At 45.6% G+C, this 26,182-nt stretch overlaps 1 protein-coding gene across 6 annotated transcripts in view; it reads right to left on the bottom strand.

Moving 5' to 3' along the window:
- The window catches only part of arhgap23a (Rho GTPase activating protein 23a), a 67,544-nt gene extending 44,583 nt beyond the window's left edge, over positions 1 to 22,961 (bottom strand). For 5 of the 6 annotated variants that reach the window (XM_069675774.1, XM_069675777.1, XM_069675779.1 and 2 more), the window contains exon 1: positions 8,746 to 9,053. In XM_069675774.1, the coding sequence (XP_069531875.1) occupies positions 8,746 to 8,799 (54 nt within the window). In that variant the 5' untranslated portion in view covers positions 8,800 to 9,053. Of the gene's footprint in view, positions 1 to 8,745; positions 9,054 to 22,570 lie in introns of those variants that run through there. The other variant, XM_069675778.1, reaches the window with a different exon arrangement.
- Between the last annotated feature and the right edge of the window lie 3,221 nt (positions 22,962 to 26,182).

The raw sequence follows: 26,182 nt of genomic DNA, 5'->3' as shown, positions 1-26,182 counted from the left end.
TCAGACATTATGGGCTTTTTTTCTCACACTGCGGACCCATAAGTCTAGCTGGCCTTTGCATCCCTCTTCCTCCTCCTCTCGTAGCGGGTCCCCAGTGGCACAAAGATGGTATACAGATACCGCCCGGCTTGTTTTGAATACAGGAGGATCGGGCCCACGCTATCGTTTCATCTGCCTGCTCCTTCCTGTTGACACACGGCCGCAGAGAGGGGCGTCTCTGGAGGACAGGGATGCTGTCTCTGTGTTCGCCCTTTGTGTGTTTAATATAATGATGCGATCCATATGCCAGCCGGATGCTGTCGCCTGTGCCGCCTCTTTAGCCTCTGTCACTCTGTATTAGCGGCCTTTTTTATGCAAGCATGGCAAAGAGGCTGAGATTGTTGACCCTGCAGAAATAAACTGTCCTCTGTGGTTTCATGACTTGTTTCAACCCCAGAAGAAGAAAAAAGGTCACGCACGCGGCCTCGAGGGTTCATGGGTCTTGGTTATCTTCTTGTTTTGGTTGCACAGTGGGAAGACAGCCAAGGACCGGGACGGTTGACATGAGATTCACACACAGACGCACATGTTCTCAGTGCGCTAGTCGGATGAAAGACACACTGGCGATGCTTACAGCAAAGAGGAATGCTAATAAAACGTGCTGTACTGTTCGTTCTTATTCTGTAAACTGAACAACACCTTTTATTGCACAAGCTTCTGCTCAAAATCTGACAGAAGAATCAGACAGAAAATGTTTTAAGGCTGCACATTCAGATGAAACGTACAGACTGAAAGCATCAGTTAAAGACGGGAGCATCCAGAAAGGACATGACCAAAGAAGGTAACACAGAGCAGTCAGCAATAGCTCACAGTCATGGGGAAATGAGAGAAGAGAAAGCTGGAATTTGGGGAGGGTTAGGGTATAAAAAAAGGAGAACTACTCCATCAACAAGGACGGTGACACAGAACAGGAGGGAGCAAATAAAAGAGGAAGAAGCTGTAAAAGATATGAGCGTGTGTAAAGTGGCTGGCTTTGCATAACGCACGTAGTTCTCTGGTCGAGGTTTGGACGAGTTTACATCTTCTGATAGCTCACTTTTAAAGATGACTCCAAGGAAAGCCACAAAATAAACAGCTGCTGCCTCTTGTGCTGCAATTATACACATTATAAAGCACTCAGGATACAACGCCGCATCAGTTCGGAGTCATCTGGAGTCATGTGAGGCTCAGTGCAGTGACCTCTGACGATGTGAATGCAAATTGATGTGAATCGGAGCATGACAGCGACTGGTTCGTGATAGTAGTAACTTTATATGTGTGGGCATCAGGAGCGGGAAAAATGCACAAAGAACTTTGCATGTTAAATGCTAAACGACAGACTTTAACACTACATGAGCAGACGACTAAAGACTCTGAATTATGGCCAGTTTACGAGAATAAGTGTTTATGTCTTCACTACAGTTGTTTGGGCGATTTCTGAAGGATTTGTTGGCTGCTCCGAAAAAAGACAAAGTAATAATCTTGAAGATTTTCATTTATGTCTGTCAAGTCACTATCTATCGCCGAATGAGGTAACACAATGAGCCTATGGCCCACTGATGAAAGCCTTTTCTGACTGGGTGTCTGGTGCGACATCATAGAAAAAATCACAAGCAGCGCCCAGTTAGTGACGCACTTTCCGTCATCCAGGAGTGGTTGGTCTGCCAGAGAGGGTAGACGGAGCTAAGCGGCTGCTTTTCCGGTCTCTGCAAGTACTATGGCTGAACAAACAAAGAAAAGGTCGATGACTACAGATACAACTTCAAAAAGAAGTGAAAATCCAAAGAAAAAGAGACAAATTTGACGCTCAGATGAAGACCGTCAGGGAGGAAAACCAAGAGTAACAACCGGAGCCAACCGTGGACGTCACAAATGCGACACTGTCTGGATATCTGGGAAGTGTGCTCCCGCAATTACCGTTTATCGCCATAGGTGCCGCCAAAGAGAACAAAACTGAGATCTTCCAGATTACAACTTTAAGTGAAGAACAGTCCTAAAGATAAATCACTAAAGACAGGAGGCTGATAGGAGTTCAGCGTCATCACTACATTAGCGGAGGGCTCCGTGCTCGATGTTTTCAGCAACCGTCAATGGACGACCAAACTGTATGGTTGCATAGATTGTGGAACATAGCGCTGTGTGCTTGCTAAAGGTGCTTGGAAATAGACAAAACAATATTGAGCTTTAAAATAAGCTTTTTCTAAGCAGAGACTGTGATCTATTGATGCTTAACTGTAACTTCTAAACTTAAGAAAAGTCACATAAAGTCTGTTATAATGCCAAGAGTGAGAAAGACAAAGACAACTACCAGACAACCTTACAGTGTCAAGAGGCCAGAAAGTCACTCTGCAATGTCAAGAAATAGTGAAAGCAAGTGAAAGTTGCTTTTCACACACTGTTTTTTATGAACAAAACACTATTTAAAGTTTGACATTTACTTGGAGGACGACACATCAGCATTTCCCTTGAAGAATTAGCGTGTAAACAGACGCAGTGTTGTGCAGAACCAGCAGGCATCAGGAAAACCACAGCGCTCTATCTCTTCCCAGCATCCACCACTCCTCATTAGATTCCTGATAATCTCTGCCCCGTGATTCTTACAGGACTGTCAAAACAACCCCCTCCTCCTCCCCCCCAAGACTGCTTACAAATAGTAAAAAAGACACAATTGATAGGAGAATGCGTGTGCGAGTGCCCGGGTTGTTTACGAAGTAGAGATAGACGTCTGTGAGTCATCCCACTCAGTTCATCGTCTCTAAACCGGAGCTTTGATGGATGTTTAATGGGTTGACTGCCACACACTGTATAAACAACTAAAGAGGAACCTCCTGAGGAGTTACGTACTGCGAGCAAACATCATCAACTGTGTCTGTCACTGTAAGGCCCGGCTACAAAACCAGAACATCCTGTGCTTCTGCTACATTGATTACATACTTTAAGTTTAATGCATAACCCAAACACAAGTCGCGCTCATATGCGATGTTGATGTTCTCTTTTCTGCAGGTTATGAAGGGTCGCTCTGCTGCTCTCTCACTCGTCTTCACGTGTGTTTTTGTCTGTCACACTGGCATCACTCTCCCCCCATGACTCATCAGGATTCATCTATTCTGTTATCTCCTGCGCCCCCTTTTCCTCCTTACCCCCTCCTCTTTCTCGGTCGCTCTCACATTCCAGATTCCTGCTGTTCGTTAAAAAAAAAAAAAGCCTCCACAGTTAGCGAGACAGAGCAGCGCTCTCTTATCGTCTGTCCTCTCTCCAAAAAATGTAAACACAATGCGAACGCAGCGCAGACGCGAAGGAGACAAAACAAAGATGCAGGTTCGGATCATCTGAATGGGGATCGGTTAAACAGCAGCCTCTGTTTAACCTCCGCGGCCCCTGCATCACACTGAGACAGGGGGTCCCTCCTGCCTCTTTAGGCTCAATACGGGGGGCAAAGTGTGTGACGAGGGGGCCCCTAACCTCTGAACCTTGACCCTGATTCAAACCCAGCCGTGCTGCCTGCAGACAGATACACACCGAGCCGAGTATGCATTTCAGAACAAGACCCGACCTGTTCCCCAATTCCTGCTCTGCGCTGATCAGCATCAACCAAAGCCCCGCCCCCTTTACAGTGCAGCCTCGTATTTTCCTGCGCAGAAACAACACACACACTAGGAGGTACAAAGAGGCACTGACGCAAGCCAGACCATCAACAGGCTGAATGTAATTAGCTCTCATCTGTTTCTGAGAGCCGCTTTGTTTCACACCAAACCTCCCAGAGCCTGCCAGTCAGACGCCACATGAAACCCACGCAGCTGGGACACGAGGGAGACAGAGGACGGGTGCTGCATAAACATGGAGGAGACGACCGGGGACGAGATCAGGTAAATGTCACGTTGAGGAAAAGCGGGAAAATATCGACAAAAGAAAGTGATGAAATGGACACAGCCACAGTTCCACAACCATCTCCTAATTCCTAAAGCACAAGATGACATACTCAAGCACCTTGTTTTGTCCTCAACCCACAGAGATCAAGTTTTAAATAATTGAATCAGATTATTCCTAAACATTACTCCAACAAAATAACGGATAATCAAAATAGTTAGTCGATAATTTAATATCTAACTAATCCGCAAACCGTTGCTGCTCTAGTGCACATCTGGAAACACCATGTATCTTCCAAGTACCAACTTATTAACCTCTTCCACCCAAAAACACACCAGGGGTCAGTCACAACAAACTTATGTTGCATAGCTGAGCCCTGTTCAAACCCAACAAACTTTATTTAAAATTCCAGCAGGGATCCTAAAGTTTCAAAAGCTACCAAATATGGGCTGTTCAGTCAGAGAATACGTAAAGACATGATGCCCACAACATCTGTGGAGTAGTTTGATTGACTTGTAGCTTAAATAAGGAGCTGATACAAAATATTGCAATACTGCATGATGATTTAGCAATCCACAAGCTACTTAAGGAAGAATAAAAAGGGGGTTTTAAGGGGTTAACTACAAAATATTAAATATGTATCTTAACGTCTAAATAAGTAACTCCCATTAAAAATAGACAGAAACATGATCATGATTAAATTTTCAGACCTAGTGCGCAATAATTCACATGTAGAACCAAAATTAATTCATTATTTAAAGTCAGTTTGCCTCTAACAGGGAGAGATGGAGCGACAGAGTGACTGAGATCAATAAAGAGCCATTAGCAACAGAAACACGCCTGCTTTGCAGAGCTGTGCTACAGCGACCGCTCCCCGCTAACCACAGTAAACAAGGTCAACAATCACTGATGTCCTTCGCCCACCTAAACACTTGTGCACCATGTTTGGACGCCATCAAGGACTTCCTCATGCAAACACAAGGGGGAGAGGGTCCAATCAGAAAGCTGGTTTTCTTTTTTTTGCATCTCAGTACAGTGTGTGTGTGTGTTCATGCACCTGCGCAGTTTATGAGTTGTGTGTGTGTGCGCAACTCTGACCCTTTAAGTGTGATGTAAACATGCCAGAGTGCCTATATTAGTGAACACCTGTGCTCAACCGAGTGTGTGTGTGAGAGTGATTAAAGTGTGTCAACACACACACTCTCCAGGTTAATGATTGTGGACGCGAGGTGTGAGCGCGGCGGCGGCGGCGCAGCTGTCGTCCTGAGGCTGGGAGCTCGGAGGAATGCAGCAGGGGTGACGGTGTCGAGGCGGGAGGGCGGAGGTGTTAAGGTGTGAGAGACGTTTTAATGGCGTTAACGGACTGATGAAGCGCACTCTGTAACACACACTGTACTGTCATGCTGTCTGTGAGGCTCCGCCCACTGCACTGACGTAGTGATAGAGAGGTCCAAATAGTTGTCATGTTTCTGGTATGTAGCACATTCAGCCTGGAGAAATGAAAACAAATACATGTGTTAACGCTGTTCTATTTCTCAGGGCGGTGGACAAACATGTTTCACAACGACCAGAAGTGGAGACATGAGTGCGGGAAAACAAACAAACAAAGGACATAATACAGGCAGTGGTGGGTGCCTTTGGTGACCACTTAGACAAAATTTTCACTGGTTTTTGTGACGTTTTTGGAGACGTTCTGAAGGCATTTTTCTCTCCCTGATACCAAGATTTGAATATTGGCCAATACAGAGTACCCCTCTGATACTAGTGTGATAAAAAAAATGTCCATAATATTGGTGGAAAAACAGTGATTTCTGGCATTTTGCTAGCTTTGACTAGCATCACACCTTCTGCTTGCACCACACTGCTGTTGTTTGTTATTGTCACACGATAATATACCTGATATCATTCGATTTTGGGGGGCTAATTAGGCATTAAATGAGGCAACAACTCTAAGTTTTCTAACTTTAAGTAGTAACTGTTGATGTCACATGACTTCTGCATCAATTTGTTGATACTTTCCCGCCATCTTAAATACATAATGAGAATTGACCCGCTTTATATCCTGTAATAAGAGGTAATAAGAGTTTAGGTGTAGAATTATAAGACTGCAGTGGTTGCCAAATTGTTTGGCTTGTGGTTATACCGGCCAAATAATTACAGGTTATCAAGTACCGATTCATGTTGAATCACTCTCTATTAAACAATGGTACCACAGAGAGCATGGGAAAAAGGGAGAGAGAGCGTGTCACTACATCACCCCTGCAGCTTGTTCAAGTTATTGTTATTCGGGCCAAAGGTGCGAGGTAAGCGATCGCAAGTGTGATTTCTTTTATTACACTGAGAATAGAGTAAGTGGTAAATTCAAGGTACTTTAACAGGCTGCATATGTGGAGGTTAGAATAAAACAGTACAAAGCATGGAATAAAAGTGACAGTCTCCTTAAATCACATAAATTCCCAGGGTTGAAATATCATCTGTGCAACGTTCTTACTACGTGGTGAAAGCATCTGCCAGTGATCACAGAAATGCTTTCATCCACAGCATCATGCAGCTGCTTTAAGTTAACGTTGCCTTGACAAGGAGGCTGATCCTGGACCTGCTTACTGGGCCTGACGGGGCCTCTGTGGTCCGAGCTCTGCAGCCTGAGGTGGATATCCTGTGATCAGAGGGGACTAAAAGATCATTTGTAGATCCGCCAAATACAAATAATCGTGGGGGAAGCTATTAGCCGGCTTCTAGGGCCGGACCTCGGTGTAAAAACAGCTCTCAGATCAGGGCTAAAAAGGTCAAGGATCAGCAAAAAATAAAGTGTGTGTGCAAGTCATGTCTGGGACGAACACTCAGGAGACTGCAGGATAGTGCTGCGTTGGTCTGCAGAGTATCAGAGAACAAACAAGACGGGTACACGTGCGGCAGGGACGAACGAGGGGGTTTAACATCGACCGGCTCGGCTCAAGATTTTCATAAAAGCGCTCTCGTGTTTCCCATCATCAATAAACTCAGCGTCACGTGGCACGATGCAGCATTAGGCATCAGGGCCGCCGCTCATCCTGCCCTCTGCCCCGCCCTGCCGTCCTCTGCCTCTATTGATCCCCCCCTGCACTGCTACATTAGGAGGAGGCCCCCGCTAACAACATTAAACGAGTCCCGGCAGACATCGACATGACTTCTCGTTTCATGCTTTGCTCTCTGCAACGAGGCGCTAAACAGACGCACAAAGGCTGATTTACTTTGTGACACGTTTTATCAGATCATAGCGGCATTTTGTTGCTTTTTATCGCTTCATCTAACTGGTTCAAACACAAGGAGGAAGTGAAAGGAAAAGACAAGCAGGTTGTTCTTGGATGTATTCACTTCAGAGGGATAATTTGGTTTACTGTAAGAAAAGAAACAGCCATTATAAGGATAAATTCCTCTCTCTGGCTAAAGATAAGTGAGATGAACACGCAGGGAAAGGCCCCAGCTAAATAAGAGCTGGGTGTTGGCTGAGACTTGCGGGGTCAAAGGTCAGGTATGGAACAGGTCAGCATGAAAAGAGCATACGCTAACAGCAAAACAGAGACACACTCTTGAGAGCGGTTTTATGAGTTTGTGGGTGCAGCAGCCGTTTACTACAAAGATGTTTTACTACGACAGAACACGTAACAAGCGTCAAATTGAAAAGATAAAAGTGTTTGAAGGAGCGTCCGCAGAAGCAGGGAGCTTCAATTAGAGCGCCACCGCAGAGGAGGAAACATTATTCTTTGCTGGAGGGGTTAAACGAAACCATGACGGATAAAAAAAAAGAGATGCTCTGGGAAGAAGGGGGGAGAAAAGGAAGGTAAAATCACAAGAGAGTGAGCACGCACAAACGCAAAACACCATGCAGCAAAGGAGCAAGGGAAATATGTCAGCAACTCCCTGACACAGCCACATCACACACGGAGCCAAAGACCCACTGAGGTTAAATCAAAGCAGATCCAAACACACACACACACACAAGCAGAAAGAGAACCAGGCCTGGATACCAAACCATATGCCTTCATCGAGCAAGACCACTGCCCAGAATGACACATCTTACCTCATGACTTCACTATGACACATCAGTGCTTCTATACACACACACAAACATTCCTGGAGTCAGACCATCTGCATCTATAAAAAGCATCTCTTAATGAAAAATCACCAAAAAAAATCTCCTCAGCTTGTTGCTTTTCACTTTAGAGGATTGAGGGAAAACTTATAAGAACTTTTTATGCAGGATATGAGCTGCATCTTTAGGTTATAGGTGCATGAAACTTCTTTCTACCGGTGATGATGCTCATGCTTTACGCATCTTCTCATTTGATTTACATCAACCAATAAGGAAGCTCACGTGTAACTTTTGTCTACCTCTTATTCATGGCTTTATTGCTAGTTTCTAAAGTGCTGGAAGTCTGTCAAAGAAGATAAAGACTTACATTAAAGCCATTACTTGACTAATTTACTTGATTAATAATAAAAAAAATCAACACATACGAGGAGTGATCGAGACTCTCCAAACAGCATCCCTACTCGGGACGTCCCGTCTGGACTGACAGCCGTCCTGCAGCACCGAGAGGCGGACAAAAGACTGAAGCACCCCGGTGTTAAATGCGACTCTGGTTCAGTTTTTGAGGACGAAATGTAGCTAATAAAAGCTGCAGAATTCAAACCCTTGTTTTCTGTACAGTATGTCGGTGAGTGTGTGTACACAGTGGCTATGTAAACTAGTGTTAATCCTCTTAGGAAATCACGCTCTCTGACCAGTCCCAAACAACGCAGCCTGTCCCAACACAAATACACGTCCAGCCAGGTTATCAACAAAATTATCGACCAGGGTTATCGGCGGGTAGGACTTACGTGGTTCTCAGAGTAGGGTGGTATTCCAACAAGGCAGAAAGCAACTCCATTCATTGGGCAGCAGAAACTGTTCGGCTGCAACAAGGAGAGGCTGGTTTGTTGCTGCACGCGCGGCAACAGAGGCAGACGTTAGAGCTCTGAGTAACGACGTTTTAAACTTATATCTTCAACACTTCTCCGGCTTCCTTCCTCTGAAAAAAAATCCCACTCTGTTCCCGTTGTTTCAGCTCCCACCCCCTCCTCTTCTTCTTCTTCTTCTTCTTCCGCCAGACCGCATCAGTTGTACATAACTAAATCCCTCTGTGCTCGGCCCCTGCCTGGAAACTGACTGCAGCAGCGTCAAAATACACACAGGGCAGGGGGGGACACCGGAAGTCCGGGGAATCTGCCTTCAAAGTAAAGTTCTGAGAAGGCGCGTGCAGCCTACATTTCAACAAAAGTGTTACAGTTTTGGATGACAGTTTTAGAGAAACAATTACTAAGGCAATTGTTTCTCATGGGTTTTGATAAATGTTTACACTTCAGGAAAACCCAATTGTTGTATTTCATCGGTACACCTTTGTTAACAAAAGTCCTTTAAAGTCATTTTTTTGTATTTTGTAGACTAGATTCTGAAAGATCAAAGCTCTTATTGTGAATCACCGGAAGATGCATATTAGTATTGTGGTAAACTTGACATTGTGGGAAGAGAAGGGAATCAAATTAAAGGAGGGTGCGTTTGGTAAATCTGTGCGCTCCGCCCTGCAAACCCACAGCGTGCGGGCTCCCTCTGGCTGTGCCAAAACATTTGTGTACAGGAGGGGAGGGGCGACTGATGCCAACAAGACAAAAAGTAAAAGTAAATATGTTTAAAACTGTTAAAATAAATACACGTTTTTAACATTCTATTAGTACAGTATAATCATTTAGTATGTAAAACAAAACGTTTAACTTAAAAGTTTAACCTGCACATCTGTCACCTGATGGGCTGACAGTAATCAGTGAAATAGATACAGTGATTTATTTGGTTATGTATTTATTCTTTGTTTTAATTTTTCTTTTTCTTCAAAATTCTAATTTTGTAAAATTAATTAATTAATTAATTTGATGTATTACACTTTTAGTAAAGAAGGAAAGACTTTAGTAAAGTCCATCAAATTTGTAGTTTACAGTACTTAAGAAATGTAGTAATTAACAATCCCACATTGCGACAATTGTATAGGATTTTGTCATTATTCTTTCTCAAATGATCATGTTGTATCTATGTGGGAAAAAGGGAAAGTGAAAGAGCAACTGCAGGCTGCGAGTAGCGGTTATTTTCATTATTAATTTATCTGGAGATTCATTTCTCAAATAAATGATTCATTGCTTTTAAAGTCTCAGAAAACAGTTAAACCTACTCGCTTTGGGAAACCACCTGTGCAAAAGGTCAAAACCCTTCACTTGACTTTTAAAAAAGACAAAAAAGAAATAAATATTCACATTTGAGATAAAACAAGCTGTACATTTCTGCCCTTTTGGTTTCAAACATGACTCAAACAAAGAATTGATTATCAAAATGGTTCTATCAATCGACTAATCGACTACCCAACCAACCCTTCTAGCTCCTTATAGTGCTACTGAAAAGCTACCTGAAGATGAAGCACACTGTAAAAGTCGTAATCAGAAGGCTTATGAAACAGAATTTCAGGTATATGAAAAAAATCTCATAGGCTTACATAAATCACTGTTACTAACAAAAGTATGTGACTAGAGATACCTACACAGGCACAAGAGAAAAGGGCTAAATTAAGACTGAAGCACAATGAGTTATGTCACAGTTCTTTCCACACGCAGACAACAGATTATAACTCATGATACATTCTGGGAAAACCGTTGACTGACTTGTATTTTTAGCCACTTGGGCAGCAAATAAATGATGCCCATGTGAATCAATACAGCCAGTCAGAGGAAGCTTACTCATCATTAGAGCAGGAAGGCCAGACTGCTGCCAAGATGTTACATGTTTCCCAACTGTACATGCTCCACGGTAGCTGTATAGGAGGTGTGTTAGCTTTGGTGCTAATGAAGAAAAAGTGATAACAAATGGAAAAAGGGTAAAATGTGGAAGCATGGTGGTGGCTCAGAGCTTGGATGCCATGTGGCTGCTATTACTCTGAGCAAGTATCAGCGAGCCACTTCAAAAGCCGGCCTGCCTATGAGGAAGCAGATCAGAGTCATAGAGGGGAAAAATCAGCTTATGGGAGCCTTCCCACGCAGAGAGCTGCAGCTGCCAACTCAGCATCCATCTCTACATGTCTCCCCTGTCCGCTCACTCTCTCCACCCTCTGGCTTACACTCCAAAAGTCCTAGTCATGACCTTCGCTCATCTCCCATTTGAGGCGGATAACAACCATATGTGGCCCAAATCCCCCCTCCAGGTTACTCGTATGGTAGAACAAGGATAGTCTGAAATCCACCATGGCAGAGTGAGGCTTAGCCGATCTAAAGTGGTCTTAAGGTGGGAGAGGAGGGCAGATGGTCTGTGAGAAAATTGAGGTTTTAATGGAGCTTGCTTTCTGGGGGGTCAAGGAGAGAGAGAGAGTTCTTTCTCTGCAGCCTGTTTCTGCAGCTCATGTGTTTTCTATTCCAGCACGCGAGCACATAAATCAGTCTGTTCCCCAACACTTTTCTGTGGGAAGAGTGACCGAATGTTAGCGAACCCCCTCCTGTGCTGGGGTTTGTCCACATCTTTCCCCAGATTGCACGCAGACACTCGCTCACGCTACGCATCAATCTGCCTGTCAGGCGAGCAAAGTGGGCTTTCTATTATTGATGTGCTGCTGGTCGGTGCAGAGAGGAGGAGGACGGTTTGTGTGATGTAAATCATGTGTTAAATCTCAGCAGGTGGGTAAGCAGATTTAAAGTGCTGATTTAGAAATACAGGAAAGGGCTGCAACTATATCCTTTTATCTCATACACTGCATCTTGTGCTGCGTCTCTGGGTCAGGCTTAGTCACAGTCTGACACACAGCCTCGGGCGTCGGGCACGTCGCTGTGATCGGCTGCGTAAGCCCCGATCTGATGTGAGGCGACGCGCCCCGATCTCCTTCCCTCGAGGGACGGACGGGGACGAGCAGGGAGCATCCAGAGACTCCTCAGTCATTATGTAATCACACACACACACACAGCCTGGCGCCTTGTGGGACAAAACCCATAAACAACCATCAACCTATTTACTCGCTTGACCGCACCCCCCCCCACCCACTTTCCCACCTCCCTCTGCTGGCTGGCATGGGCGGAACTAGTTTCTCCTGTTCTTCTGCTGAGGCTGTGGAGGCGAGGGACTGGGCACACACATTGGGAGTGGTGGGTGTGGGTACCCCTCCAGGCCACTTCACAAAGCGAGAGCACTCACTGGTATGCTATGATTAATTGTAATCACCCCATTTATTCCAACTTTACCCCCCCTAGGCTCCTGCCTCCCTTATTCTTTCATATCTCCTCTGTCTCACTCCGCTTGCTTCACGTTATCGAGTGCGCTCTTTCAGTAGAGGTCCGTCACCCTCTTCTGCACACGCATACTCCCAGTCCGAGGGGTGTAGTTGCCAAATCTTTTCAACATCATTTACTTTAAGCCTCCATTGAGAGCGCAACACTCCATTCTCCGCCAGGCAGGTCACACTATCCCTCTGTTTGATACAGTTGCTTTTAATGGAGAAGCTTGGACGGTTTTCCTGCCGCTAAGAGCCAAAAAGACACAATGTTCAAGTCCAGCCATGCTATCCACTACTCTCTATATTAGTTACCTTCTGTCTTCAATGTAACTGGAAGCTGTTAGCGCTGTCTGTGCCTGTTGGAGTGAAATGTGTCCGCTCAGGAGGCCCGGAAATCTGCTCACATGTTCTCAAGCTTAAGCAGTAATGTCCAGCTGCCTATTGCTAACAATGTATGATCACACACATGACTGTAGGAGTGTGATTGAGATGTTGATGTCAGGGATGATGAGCGATTCTTGTGACAACATGTAGACATGTGAGGTTCATGCTCTTCTCGTCTCTGGCTGCCTGTTGACACAGAGGCTCCTGTGGCACTCCTTTGAAGAGGGTTTGCGGGAAGATTGAGGGGAAGGAGGAGGGGGCAACGACGGCCTGCATGGGGTCATAAATTCCCACTCCCTGCGCGACAGGAGGGGTCCTCTTTGTCTGGCCGGACAACTGGCACGAGAGGAGGAAACAGCTGACAGACAGGCAGAAAGGCCTTGTGACTGTACTTTGAACGTAACTTTATTATGATGTTTTTTATATGTATTTTACTGGTTTTAAAGTCCCATGATCTCAATTTCATGGCTGCAGAATTCCATAACATTTCCATGATGCAGTTACCTTTATTTCAGCCAAGGCTGAGGCAACACTAAAGCTTTTATCAGACATGGAAGGCCCCGCCCGACGTATCTGCAAATCATGTATACTTTTGGAATATTTGCTGATGAATTTCTTCTACATTTTATCCCTGTGATATAAAAATGAAGAAGACTCTTGAAACTTGCTGGACTTGTGTGTCCATCGCAGACAGCATTATTGTGATAACATCATCATTAAAGTTCCTAATAAATCAGAATATTGCCACCAATATCTGGCCATGTAATAACACAAAAATGTTTTCTTAATAGTACTGTAACAGTGGGCTTAAGTTATTGTTTATGTTTGCTGTTGTTTTGCAGCTATTTATTGAGGGAGGTGTCAACCATAGTGGTAATTGCTATCTGCTTCTCCAACGGGCCCTGGCCAGGGAGCTTGCTAAACTACACTTCCTCAATCTAGGACGCCCGCCTCCGATGTCATGTGTCGTTCAAAATCGTCAGGTTTGAAGTGTACACTGCAGACCTGAAGTTTTTTTTAGACGATCCACCGGTAGATTCTGTACCGCTCTGAGCCATTAACCTGCAGCGATCAATGTCCTTGACTGGAAAACGGTAGCGTTTCACTCCAGCGTCTCTCGCTGGGCCGTTCCTTTCAGAGGGAGTTGCGCAATGCACGCTGGGTGTTGTAGGAATGTAGAATGGGCAAAACCACAAGCTGTTTGTCCAACTTTCTCCACAGCTATGGCGCCAATTTCAAATATTATTGCTTCTATCGATTACAGAGAACACCAGCTTTGACTGACAGTGGCTTTTTCCAGGGGCGAATTGCTCCTTTAAGTCTGTCATTGCCTGGAAAATGTACCTGGGGGGCATATACTAACTGTGCAACCAATGACACAATGATGAATAAAGCAAAATGTTAGGTCCCTCCCCCTTATGAACAGGACCAATGAGGTTGCCAGCAGTTAAAGGCAGTCTGTGTGTTAGTTTGAATGTTCACATTCAGCACTATTGGGCACTGTAAACGCCAATCAATAACCATGACAAGTCCCTCCTTAGCTTCCTGTATTTTAACAAAACATGTAACAAATATATTTAGAAGAATAATATTAAAGATGTTCAATTACGTGCAAACCACGTGTCCACAATACCCTAAATGTAAGGGCAAATATCGTCAGCCAGTCTAAATCTTATCCCTTCACTTTGTCTTGACTGTCGTCTCTGTGGCTCTGCTGACCTCCTGACCCCTCTCCTCTCCCCTCTTCATCCCACACTACATTTCACTGTAATCCCTCCTCTCTCTTGCAGCTGCCTCGCTCATTCTCCCGCAGGCTGAAGCAACTCCAAGAAAATACAACCCAGAGCCTGTGGGCACGAATGGCCGGTTCATGTCGGAGCTTCGGCTGTCGGAGAAGACGTTTGTCTGGGTAAGACATCGGAGAGAATTAGTCATTGACGGCAAAAACACACACAAGCACGCAAACCAAAGAGCACCAGTCTCATTGTTCAAATTTGCCTTGATTTTATGCACGCGAGTCTATTGTGAAAACTGTTCCAAGGCAGTTTAAGTCCTATCTTCCCGTACAAGCTGATACACTATCTCATCCCAAACATCCTCCACCTCATGAGGTGTTCTTTGTGGTGCAGACGCAGGCCTTAACAGATACCAGCGACCATGTGGGAGCGTTTGAGATAAAAGAACAAAGAGGAGGAAATACCCCGAAAGTAACATGAACAGAGGTGGTTGTTCAGGTGTCGCAGTTTGCACAAATGACCACTGATTCACCTCCCAGTCGGTCTCCAGACAAACACAGACAACAACACCGAGTGAATCACATCCAGGGTATTCCACTGCTTCTATAAACGTTATCTGTTACTATAAATGCTTGGCACAGTTTCTTCAAAAGACGTCCCCGCAGTGCCCCCACCACCGCCTCTTCTCTTCCCCTAAACCTGTTCGGAGAGGGAAAAATAAACACAGGCATCGTATTCCAGTAGCAGCGCAGCCAGCTTCCTTCCTGCTGCCCGTCACTTCACGTGTCTGCGGCCTCTTTACCTTTCACAGCTCCAATTCCTGCCTCTCGCATCACTTCCTGTGGCACAATGGAAATGAACTTAAGAATGACATATGTCTTCGAGTCACATTCGGGAACCAGTTTGTCTGATATCAGCAAAGACATCATTTTTTCTGCTGGTCACTCGTGAGTCAGGGACATCCTCAAATAACATGTATATAATTAGAATGATATATTATTACAGAAGGTGGCATGTTTCCTGAATAAACCAGGACGTGAATGATTTTCCTTTCCTCTTTTTTACCTTTGGAATAACCGAGAATTTTCTGATGTCACTTCCAAAAACAAGCTTTTTCTTTCAGGCGTGTCCTTACTTGAAGCTTTCGCGAGTACATCAACATGGACGTGCCTATCAAGACACAGCTGAATTGAGCCCTGGTCCACTAAATTAAACCCCTGCTATAAAAAGCATTGTTTCTAAACACATGTAGACTGTGTAGCCTTTTGCATGCATCCAAAAAAACATTTTCAGGTGATTTAAAGGGCCAGTTTGCTGATTTTCAACCTCAGTCCTTTCATGCTATTATGGAGAGCTAATGGCATTATGGTAGAAACAAGTTCACTCTGTGCCTTTGGAGGACGCTATCCGCTTCTCCAATGGGCCCTGGAAAACCTCCACCAGACTACGTCGTCATCTGGCGGAGGCCAAGGAGCTCGCTAAACTACACTTCCTCAATCTACGCCCGCCTCTGATGTCATGTCTCAAAATCATCAGGTTTGAAAAAGATTTTTTAGACGTTTCACCGGTATATTCTCGTTGTATTTCAGATTCTGTACCACTCTGAGTCATTGCCTGCAGCGAAAAGGGTAGCATTTCAGTCCAGCGTCTCTCGCTGGGCCGTTCCTTTCAAAGGGAGGGGCGCAATGCACGCTGGGTGTTGTAGGAATGTAGAATGGACGAAACCACAAGCTGTTTGTACAACTTTCCCCACAGCTATGGCGCCAATTTCAAATATTATTGCTTCTATCGATTACAGAGAACACCAGCTTTGACTGACAGCGGCTTTTTACAGAGGCGAACTGCTCCTTTAAAAAAAGGATTGTGGTGTTCAAAGGCAGATCCTTTAAGAATTTGTGGTGCAACAAAAGCTTTAAGCCACACCTCTCACAGCATATACAGTAAACGGAATAATCCCGTATGTGCGAGGGGATCATATCCTAATCCGAGCGTTTCCCCGGCCTTAAAACTCAGAGATAAGTTTGTCTAGACACGGCCTTAAAGCAGGGTCCTTTTGGAGGACAGGAAGCCACAGAAAGGTCCCCTTTGAAATCAAGCCAAGCATCAGCACAGAACCGCTCGGTTCACACGTCTGAAATGCTGATTTGAGTTAATTTACTGTAGTTCTTGTGTTCCGGGCTTAGTGCCTGAGTCTAAATCACAAGGGAGATAAGAAAAGAGTGATAAAGGTAACATTTAAATTATGTTTGAGTCACTAGTTTCATTTAAAAGTGAAAGAAAGTATAAATATCTGTGAGTGAGGACATTTTTTAAAGAGAAGGTAAACATAAAATGTTCCCTTCTGTGATTAATGAGGGTGAGAGGCCAGCAAGACAGAGATGATATATATTTCCCTTGTGGAATAAACAGAAATGTGCACCGTCATCCACATTAAAATAAACAAACGTCCTCTTTTTCTACTCTGAGTTCTGTGAAAAGACCACCATCTGTTCCGCTGCAGAGATTTCCCTAAATAGATAATCCTCAATCCCCTTGAAAAGACAGAAAATTGGAGCCACAGTTACATTGGGAGGCCACAAGGGGGCTCAGCACAGCGCTCGCAGGCCGGAGGATGACAAATGAAGTCGTCCCTCGATGCAGCTTTGTGGTGAGTTCAATTCATTTTATCCCCATCAGCAGGATTTAGAAGGATTTGTGGAAATGATACTGATGCAACCTGAGCTCCAAATATGGGGAAAACACGGCTGACTGAGAGGAACAGCGCATTCTCTTTAAAGACTGAAAAAGGGCCTTTACATGTAATCTGAGGCAAAGCAGGGTCAGTGTGATGAGAAGAGGGAAGAAGAGGTCTGCCAAAAAAGTAGGCAAGATTTCTCATTCGTCTTTGGTTGTTGGAAAATAGGCCAAGAGGTTAGCGGCTCATTATGCGTACAGTTCATTATTGACATGCAGCTGCGGTGCCCTCGTACAGTGGGGCAGATCTGAGGTCTGTTTAATGATCAAAGTGATGAAACGGGAGGCATCGGCTGCACAGCTGCTCATACCAGGCTGACATCCTCACAGAACAACCCCGGACGCTGATGTGGAGACGTAAAAGAGGGAGCAGAAACAGAAGTGGGGACAGAAACAGCCTGACGGGGTTGTGGGTTAAAGCAGAAAACATCCCACACAGGCCCATTAGGTTAAATTGAACCAGCTCCTAATTGGATGGCCGCCTCATGCGACTGATAAACCTCATCCCTCTGTTTTGTTCCATTAACCCCTGCTCAGCCGCTCTCATCCTGCGTCATGATGCAAAGTGCTGCTGACAGGAAGGGCTTTAACCACACAGGCTGCCCTTTGACCTCTGCGGGGACAACGCCCCCCCCCCCCCCACCTCCCCCTTCCCCCGACCACTACCGCCTGCATTCATTCTTTCACTCAAGTGCATTGAGGTTGAGGTCCAAAAGCAGTCGTTCCTGAGCTGAACAGGAGCTGTTTACTTCCTGGAGATGGGTGTCCTAGTTTCATTCACGGGACAATCTGCCCATTGTGCGCCCGCAGGCATCTACTCATTGGTTCTCCACTGGCTGACAATCCAATAGAGCCTGAATTAAGAACATGAGCCCTGTGCTAACATCCTTCACACGCACAGACACACTTACGTTTGACATGATGTGCATCCCTGTTTGTCTGAGCAAAATAAAACAAGTTGAGAAGTTAGCTTTGGTGTATGTGAATTCAAAAATAGCCTTAAACTGAATGCAAGTTTGTTTTTTTTACATCTCTCTTCATTAGAAGTTAAAGAAAGTTGAGGAAATAATCTGTTAAATGCTCAGTAAGTCGGTTGGTCTACCGTTATGAACTGAAATTCGAATTACATAAACAAATTCATGTTCCTTCTAAAGATAATTTGTAACTTGTAACTTTCTGATCACCTTAGATTTCAATTACCGGCATTATCAAGTCACAATTTCATTTGCCCAATTTGGTTAGGGCTGTGACGGTACTGAATTTTTCTTACTGTGGGGAAACACGAACGCCCCCTTGAGGTTCGGCGGCCCCTCGCTTTATTGTTGGCGCTTCATGACGGCACTTTACAGCCGATTTAAAGCCCAAACTCCCTGGTCCCGATAAGGTTAGCTTTGCAGAGTAAGTTGCCATGGTGATTTAGCCCAGTGGTTTTCAAAGTGGGAGCCACGGCTATAATTTTTATTTTTTATTTTATTTTATTGTTTTAATAACCATTTGTCCTGAACCATACAACACGTAAACTGCCGTAACCTTGGATTCTCAAATTCAGCTGCAAATTCGGCATGACGACGTCATAACGACGTCATATTCTGTGTAGACCTGGCGGTTGTTATCAAGCTGCTCTGCTCCTCAAGCTTGCGTGTAGCTAAAATGGACAGGTTTTTGACAACAAATAGACCGAAGGAGCATATTTTGTAGCATTGTCTGTGGGTTTGGGGGTCCCCGGCCAGAAGCTAATGCTGTTTGGGGGGGCCTTGGCATGGAAAAGTTTGGGAACCCCTGATCTAGCCAGGTTAAAGAAGAGGCAGCTTCATAACACGGAAAACTCTGATTTTAATACCCCTTCCCCAGCGAAATTAGCATGTTGACGCAGGTTTTTCAGACCCCGGAAGACCCGCTTATAGATGCTGAATGTCTCTGTTCCCATTCCCAGTGGAGTATTCAGTTAGCATTTAGCAGCTTCATGGAGTTGCTAACATAGCTATCATGGATTAGCAGATGAGTGGAGAGAATCTATAAAAGTATAAATCTAAAACACATAAATAAAAGTGAGAAGAAAAGATTGCTAAGAAGACATTGATTCTGCAAACACAAGATCTCCCACAGCTCCATGACCCACGCAGACCCCTGCCTGTTTTGTTCACCACATGCAGAGTCAGCTTTAAAACTCCCTCACTATAGCATGCTTAATTCTTATTGTGAGTCCTATTTTCATTGACGACGCGGAGAAGCTGCAGCAGCTCTCCTCACGGGCGAGAAGATCGATCTATATGCTTATGTATGTGTGTTTAATTTCAATTTAGATGCAAATACGCGCACACAGCTCGTTCTTTTAGAGTCCCTCGGCCTCTACCGCTCGGGACAATAGAAGAAGAAATTCCAGAGAGTCCAAAGATTTGAGGGCTTTAGGCAGGGGGTGCCATGGGTGGGGCGTCAGATTAGACCACCTGTTCCACCATGAGGCGCACACACACACACACACACACATTGATTCCCGTCCTTTATCCTTCCTCCTCTCACACTCGCCGTCTCTCACATTCTCTCTCACCATCTCGTTTGTAACTTAATAAGACCCCTTTCTTCTCCCACACACACACTTTCGCTCTCATAAAACATCTCCCTCCGCGCCGGCTGCGCTCCCAGCCAATTCTGACTGCATTCCACTTCAGTCACATCTATGGGAAACAGACAAAACAATTTGCGAGATAACTCTGGCCGAGTGCCGCGGGGACTCACAACAAACACACACTCGTGTACACACACAAGCGTAGTGCAGTTAGACATATGTCGCCTCGCCGCCCGAACCGAGGCCTCCAGGGAGCCGTGTTCAGACAGTGGCATAAACAGAGCAGCGTCACCCCTGTCCACATCAGTGAGGCTCATCCAGCAGTATCAGGGATTCCCTTTGAAGTAGGGCAGCCTCCATTAATACTCATTGATGGAGTTAATTCGGGAGAATAAAACAGAAGTTAAGTGAAGGAAAGTTTGTTTCTTTCTTTTTTTTGTATGATCTAGTTACTTGGCATTGCAGGCTGTTAAAGCAGCTTCTTGTTTCCGCGTGATGGATGTGGTCAGGGTGCGCCAAACCCAGAGTTCACAGGGCAGCCGTCACCACGGCCGTGCCCTGCTCTGCCTTAATGACTATTGATCGGGACGCACTAATGAGGCGAAGTGATTTGCAGCGAGCCTGGCATTTAAAATCCTCCTCGGGCAAGTGTGTTTTTACAATTAGAACCAGGCTGGTGTCAGTCAGCTGGATAGTGTGTTTTATATACTGATACTCCTTTCCCACCAAAATTAGCGCATTGACGCAGGTTTTTCAGACCCGGGAAGTGTCTCTATGTGTTTATCAAATTCGGCGCCGATGAATTTGGAACGATGTTCGAGCGCTGCTCGGACGGAGACAGGCAGAATTTGTAGCTGAGATGACAAGGAGCCGCAGAAGTTACCGATGGCACTTAGAATCGCGCCGGAAAGGGGGCGGAGATTAGCATGTTGACACAGGTTTTGTGTTCTCATTAATGCTGGAGCTGAGGCGATTATAACTCGGGTGTACTGCAGTCATTTGACCCAGGTCTGACTGCCGATTGTAGTCTTTCCCATTAAGCAAAAAAGCCGTGTGTTAGCGGGTTTTTTGACCAGTTAGATCGGGGCATTATAGTTATGCAGAGCGTCCAGCACGGAGTCACTCAGAAGAAGGCAGCAGAGACAGAGAAAAAAGGTGTCCCACTGCTGCCCTTGACTCTTACAGATACTTTTTATAACCAGCTTTTTCCTGTTCCTCACTGAGCCACTGCCCTCCTTATCACAGTGTGTGTGCGTGAACATGTGTGCGTCCGACAGAAGGACAAAGACAGATACCGCAGGGATGATTTCCGGTAAAACTTCGCAGCCTTTCCATGACTATAGTTAACACTACACGGCTGTGTTTACATTCGCGCAGTAATGTTTAGGGTGCAAAATGACCGGCGATGCTTCTCCGACATATAGCGAACATGCAGAATCGTGTTTTAACACCAGGCAAGTGGGGCCACTTTAAACAGGAAACACAAGCAGAGATAAAGCCTCGCAGTCACATCACTGAAGGACAATAATACACACTTACACCACGAACAGGAAGTGCTATAATCATATTTGTCCTTTACGTCACAATGTGCTCCATCCATCATAATGACCCAGCCTTAGCGTTGCACCAAGGCCCCGCCGTGTCAGCATTTCACTGCACTGCGCAGGCTTATAAATAGTTTTTGTGTCCTGCGAGCTACATTGTGCAGAAAGCCACACGGTGATATGAAAGTGTGTGTGTGACACTGAGGTCATGGCACTGTGTGCTCTGTGGTTTCTCATTCGGCGAAAAAAGGTTATGAGACACAGAAAACATAGCACCTGGCTTCTACACACCCAAACACACTGACCAGCAGCAGTGATGACATCATCCCTGCTAAACTGGGGGGCTAACGTCACCCCATCCTGAGCGGACACACACACACACACAAGAGATGTTCCCCTTACGGACCACATGCATAATTCACCTAAAAGAAGGGCAGGGCTGGGGTGTCTCACCCGTACACCCCCTCCTCCTCCTTAATCACAAACCTGATGCTCACACCTCAGGAGAGGAGGAGGGAGGGAGGGAGGGAAGGGGGAGGATGAGGTAATCAATGACTAGGACACACACTGGCTGTGCGTTGAGGGCGAGGAGGGCGTCTGAGCTCTCAGCGCAACAGCAGCTGGTTGTCTCCAGCCTTGATAGAACACCAGCAGCAGCAGCAGCAGCAGCAGACGCCGCTCTGCGAAAACAGGCTGTAAAACACAGCAAATATTTAAAAAACAGCCCTAAACACAGTCTGTTTCTGCAGATGTTCTCACAGAAATTCATCAAGCATCAGTTTATCTTGCAGTAAACAAAAGGAGGTGCGGATGACACTCTCTGACATGAGTACACAATGTTACAAAGCAGCCCACACACGTCTGAGCCGCGATGAATGAACGCAGGCGCACGCAGCTGTGAAGGTAAACCCTGTTGCATGACACCCCACCTCCCGCCCTCCATCCCGACTCTAGGCGAGGATGCCGGTTTCTACATGACAAGTTAAGACGGATTATGACCCACATAACTCAGCCACACCCCTCTTTTTTACGCTCTGCTTCTTTCTCTGCTCAAGTGTTGATCTAACACCCGGCATCGGAGGTGAGCCGGGGAAGTTTTGGAGCTTGTGTCGTCCCTCCAGAGGCCGGGCACTTGCCGGTGGCTGTTTGATGGCAGCATCACCACCGCCGGCCCCCTCCCCCAGAGTGAAACCTAGCCCTTAGGGGAGAGAGAGCAGAAAACACATCTGCAGGATAAGCAGCGTGCTGTGCTGTTTGTTTTCGCCTTGAGGGGATGGAAAAAGGGCGATGATGGAAGTTATGAATGCACTGCTCGTGTTGCTGTGTGTGTTTTGTGTGAGCGAGGTAGTGGTCCCCTTCACTTCCCCTTCAGTCCCCTCCCCTGCCTCTCCTCCTCTCCATCCTCACCTGGTCCATGATTTCAGCAAGCCTCCTCCCTCCTCCTGTTCCCGGTCATGGCACGAGATCTCCGGCTTCCTCCTTTTTCTTTTCCGTATTCAGTATTCCCAACAACAATCCGGTCCCGCTGTCCTCACACAGGCGAGGCAGCCTGGCAGCCGACTGCTGCTGCTGCTGCTGCGCCTCTCCACAGAGGCATGCTTCTGTCTCTCCTTGAGTGTGACAGTCTGATACATCCAGCCAAACACTCCTCTCTTGTCCTTTTCTCCGTCTCCTCCTCTGTCCTGCTGCTCTGGGTGGAGGTTGGAGGGCAAACAGGGCGTGCGTGGGATCCTTTACCTCTCTCCTTGATAACCACACAGACGGGGAGTCTCCCGCTCTCCGCTTTCCTCCTCGAGCTCTTCCACTCGTTCCCTGTGTAAGCTGGCCCCTCTCCTCGCCTCCCTCCCTCCCTTTCTGTCTCCACTTCCCTCCTCTCTTTCCACCTCCCCTCCCCCTCCTGCTGCAGCCCAACAGAGCCGGAGCGGGCGAATGAGAGACAGGGAGCAAGGCGGAGAGGAGGGCGGACGTATGGGATTGGCTGCAAGGGGGGTCATGTGACTCCCGGTAGAAGGCTGAGGGACCCTCTACCAGCTGTCCAGCTCATGCTTCCCTGAAAACCTCTGTTGCCATTGACAACAGCTGCTGTGCAACACACCAACCACAGATCCCCAGACACAAAGCTATTGGCTGGCAGGATTTATGGCCCCCGCCTCCTATTGTGGGGGGAGCATGTTGGGACGTGTAGTCCAATCTGCTGGGAGGGTGGACGGGGTGTTTAAGAGCAGACATCCCTGTGGCCCTGAGAGGAATGTTTCCCCTGCACTCGCCTCTCTGCTGAGATGTTTATGCATCAGTGTTGCACTGGCGGAGATCCAGAGTGAAAGAGAAGGACAGCAGGTCACATCATTAACATTAAACTCGGGCATAAACTTGTATAAAACACACACGAGGAGAGGAAAGACCTCGAGGCCCGGGCATTCTTGGTCAGCCAGGAAAAAGACATCCTCTGCTGTTTCCCTCGCAGGCCGCACGGGGGGAAACTCCCGCCCCACAACAACAGGAACTCCACAGCTGAAGGCCATGGCTAAGCACATAGGCAAACCCCCCGTCCCTCCCTCTTTCTCTTTTCTTTCATTGCCTTCTTTTTCTTTATTTGCTCTCTCTCTATCCTCTCCACCCCCCTCTCCACCTATTGTATTATTACACTCAATTCCTCCCCCTGCTCCATCCTCTCCTCCCCCCCCGCAAACTCAGCCTCGTTGGGATTCCAGAAAAGGTTGCTGGAGGTTACAGGTGCCACAGAGGGGAGATGTTATTACAAACTAGCAGCATGCGTGAAAAGGCACCATGAATTTAAAGGAAAAACAACCACATGGGATAATCTTATGTTGCTGTATATCACAGACGTGTGAGATACGGTGCGTTCCAGGAGTTATTAAGTGTTGAAAGTTTGTGATTTATGATGACGGATTACTTATTTTTCCAAGGTCTCTTGATGACTGCAAATTAGTGTCACCCTCTCTTCTATTATGGGTCTTTCCCTGTATGATTGACGAATATGTGTGAACGACTTTTAACGACTAAAACAAACCCCAAACTTTCTCATTTACATCTTAACTGAACTGTAAACATCTGGCACTAACACAAAAAACAAAACGAGCTAAAAAATGCATGGCACTCTGCCAGCAGCTGTAGCAGTGCCCTAGATGTGGATATTTCCTTTTAAAGTAATTATAAACACTTTCATATGTCCCTGTATTACTGCATCTACCCAATAATACTGCTCCAGGGGAAACCCTGAAGGCCTCTGCAGCTACAAAACAAAAGAGCACCTGTTCTGGCTTATTTTCATTCAATGGACACATAACATAGCTGTGACATAATCTGATATGGACGCTTTGAGCAGTGTGACAGGCCAGTGAGTGAGGGAGGGATGAGGGGGTTCAGGAATGCAAGTTATTACAGCAAGGTCATACAACATGCAGAGCAGCAAACAACAAAACAAACCCTGCCCTACTTTCTATAGTCCAGCTGCAATGCATCCCTTTCTGTAACCCAAATGAACAGCCTCCACTGCAGACCGCTGCAGTGTCATTTGATCTGTTGGAGCAAAAGATGCTGTTTGAAGTGAAATGACTACAAGTGTGTGTGTGTGTGTGTGTGTGTGTGTGTGTGTGTGTGTGTGTGCTCTAGGACAGAACAGCGGGTGTATTGTAATGGTGAGAGTGGTGGTAGATTATACTATCAGCAGAGGAATTCAGATTATTTCCCAGAGTGGGCCTGTCTGCACACATGTGGGAGAAACTTTAGCGATGCACTGGGACGAGGGGGACACTGTGAAGCACATACACAACGCCATAACAAAATAAAGGAACATTGTATGCTTATATGCTTTGTTGCTGAGAGTTGACAATAAGAACTTTGAAACCACTGCCAAGTCTGTACAGCAAAAAAGAAGCTAAAGACAGCTAGCCTTTGAAGTTAAAAATATTTATTTACCAGTACTTTCCTAATAACATGGCATATCTTGTTTGTTTAATTCATAGAAACACTAAAAAAAATACATGTTGTGATTGAATAGGTGGTTTCCATAAAACGGTAAGAGGCTAGCTAGCTAGGCCAACGGTTTCCACCTATTTTAGGCTATTTGTGTTAACTGCTAAGCTAACTGACGGCAGGTTGTAGCGTCACATTTTCGCCACAGACATGAAAGTAGTTCAACTCTTCTCATGACACTCTTAGCAAGAAAGCAATTAAGCTATTTCCCAAAACATGTTACTATAAGCTATTTTAGGGGGGGAATTAGGTTGGTTTCACAACATGTTTCATAAAAGGTAAAAGCTAAAGCTAAAGCTAAAAATATATATAAAGACAGAAGAAAAGCTCACCTGTCACCACGCATAGAGATGGACACACCAAGAACATAATTGGATAGAGTGAAGTCTTTCATCTGTCTACAAAATGAGAAATGAGAAATTAATTCATTGATTTCAAGCCACAGTAGAACTGAGTTCATAGACACAATACCAGATCTCTATGAACACACATCTAAAAAACAATAAGGAAAAAGTGCAGAAAAAACACTTTAACAATGATTAATTTTAGGTCTGAGGGTCCAGATGTAACAAACCTGCTTTTTCAATCAACTCTGACAGATAAATTAAAATGCCATCCTGTCTCACGTCACCTGTTCTGACTCACATCTGGAAAGAACCAACTTAATTTACTTCAGGGATTCACTGCCATCAGCCGATTCTCTACAGCTGTCTGTAGGTAAACAGCACCATCTGCAGGGCCACATGAGGCATGATCCATAAAGCAGATGACGGCTCCATGCCTGTATGCTTCATTAGACAGGAAACATTGTGTTTAATCTTTAAAACATGTCAGTAAGTTTCCCAAAAAAACATGAAAGTCACTGCAGGAAATCTGGAGTAGCTGAAGTTAATTGAAAGATGTCTCCAAAAAGACCCATATATATAGTACATATTTAGGGCTTTATAACTACTTTTTAAACACTAATTTCATCCCCTGTTCAAAGAGAGGTCAGAGGTCAGGTGAACCACATTAGCATTTCCG

This window comes from Semicossyphus pulcher, unplaced genomic scaffold, assembly GCF_022749685.1.
Source record: "Semicossyphus pulcher isolate SPU_LCO1_2020_fin unplaced genomic scaffold, fSemPul1.0.p SCAF_25, whole genome shotgun sequence".
NCBI lineage: Eukaryota > Metazoa > Chordata > Actinopteri > Labriformes > Labridae > Semicossyphus > Semicossyphus pulcher.
This window is presented reverse-complemented; position numbering and strand designations above follow the sequence as displayed.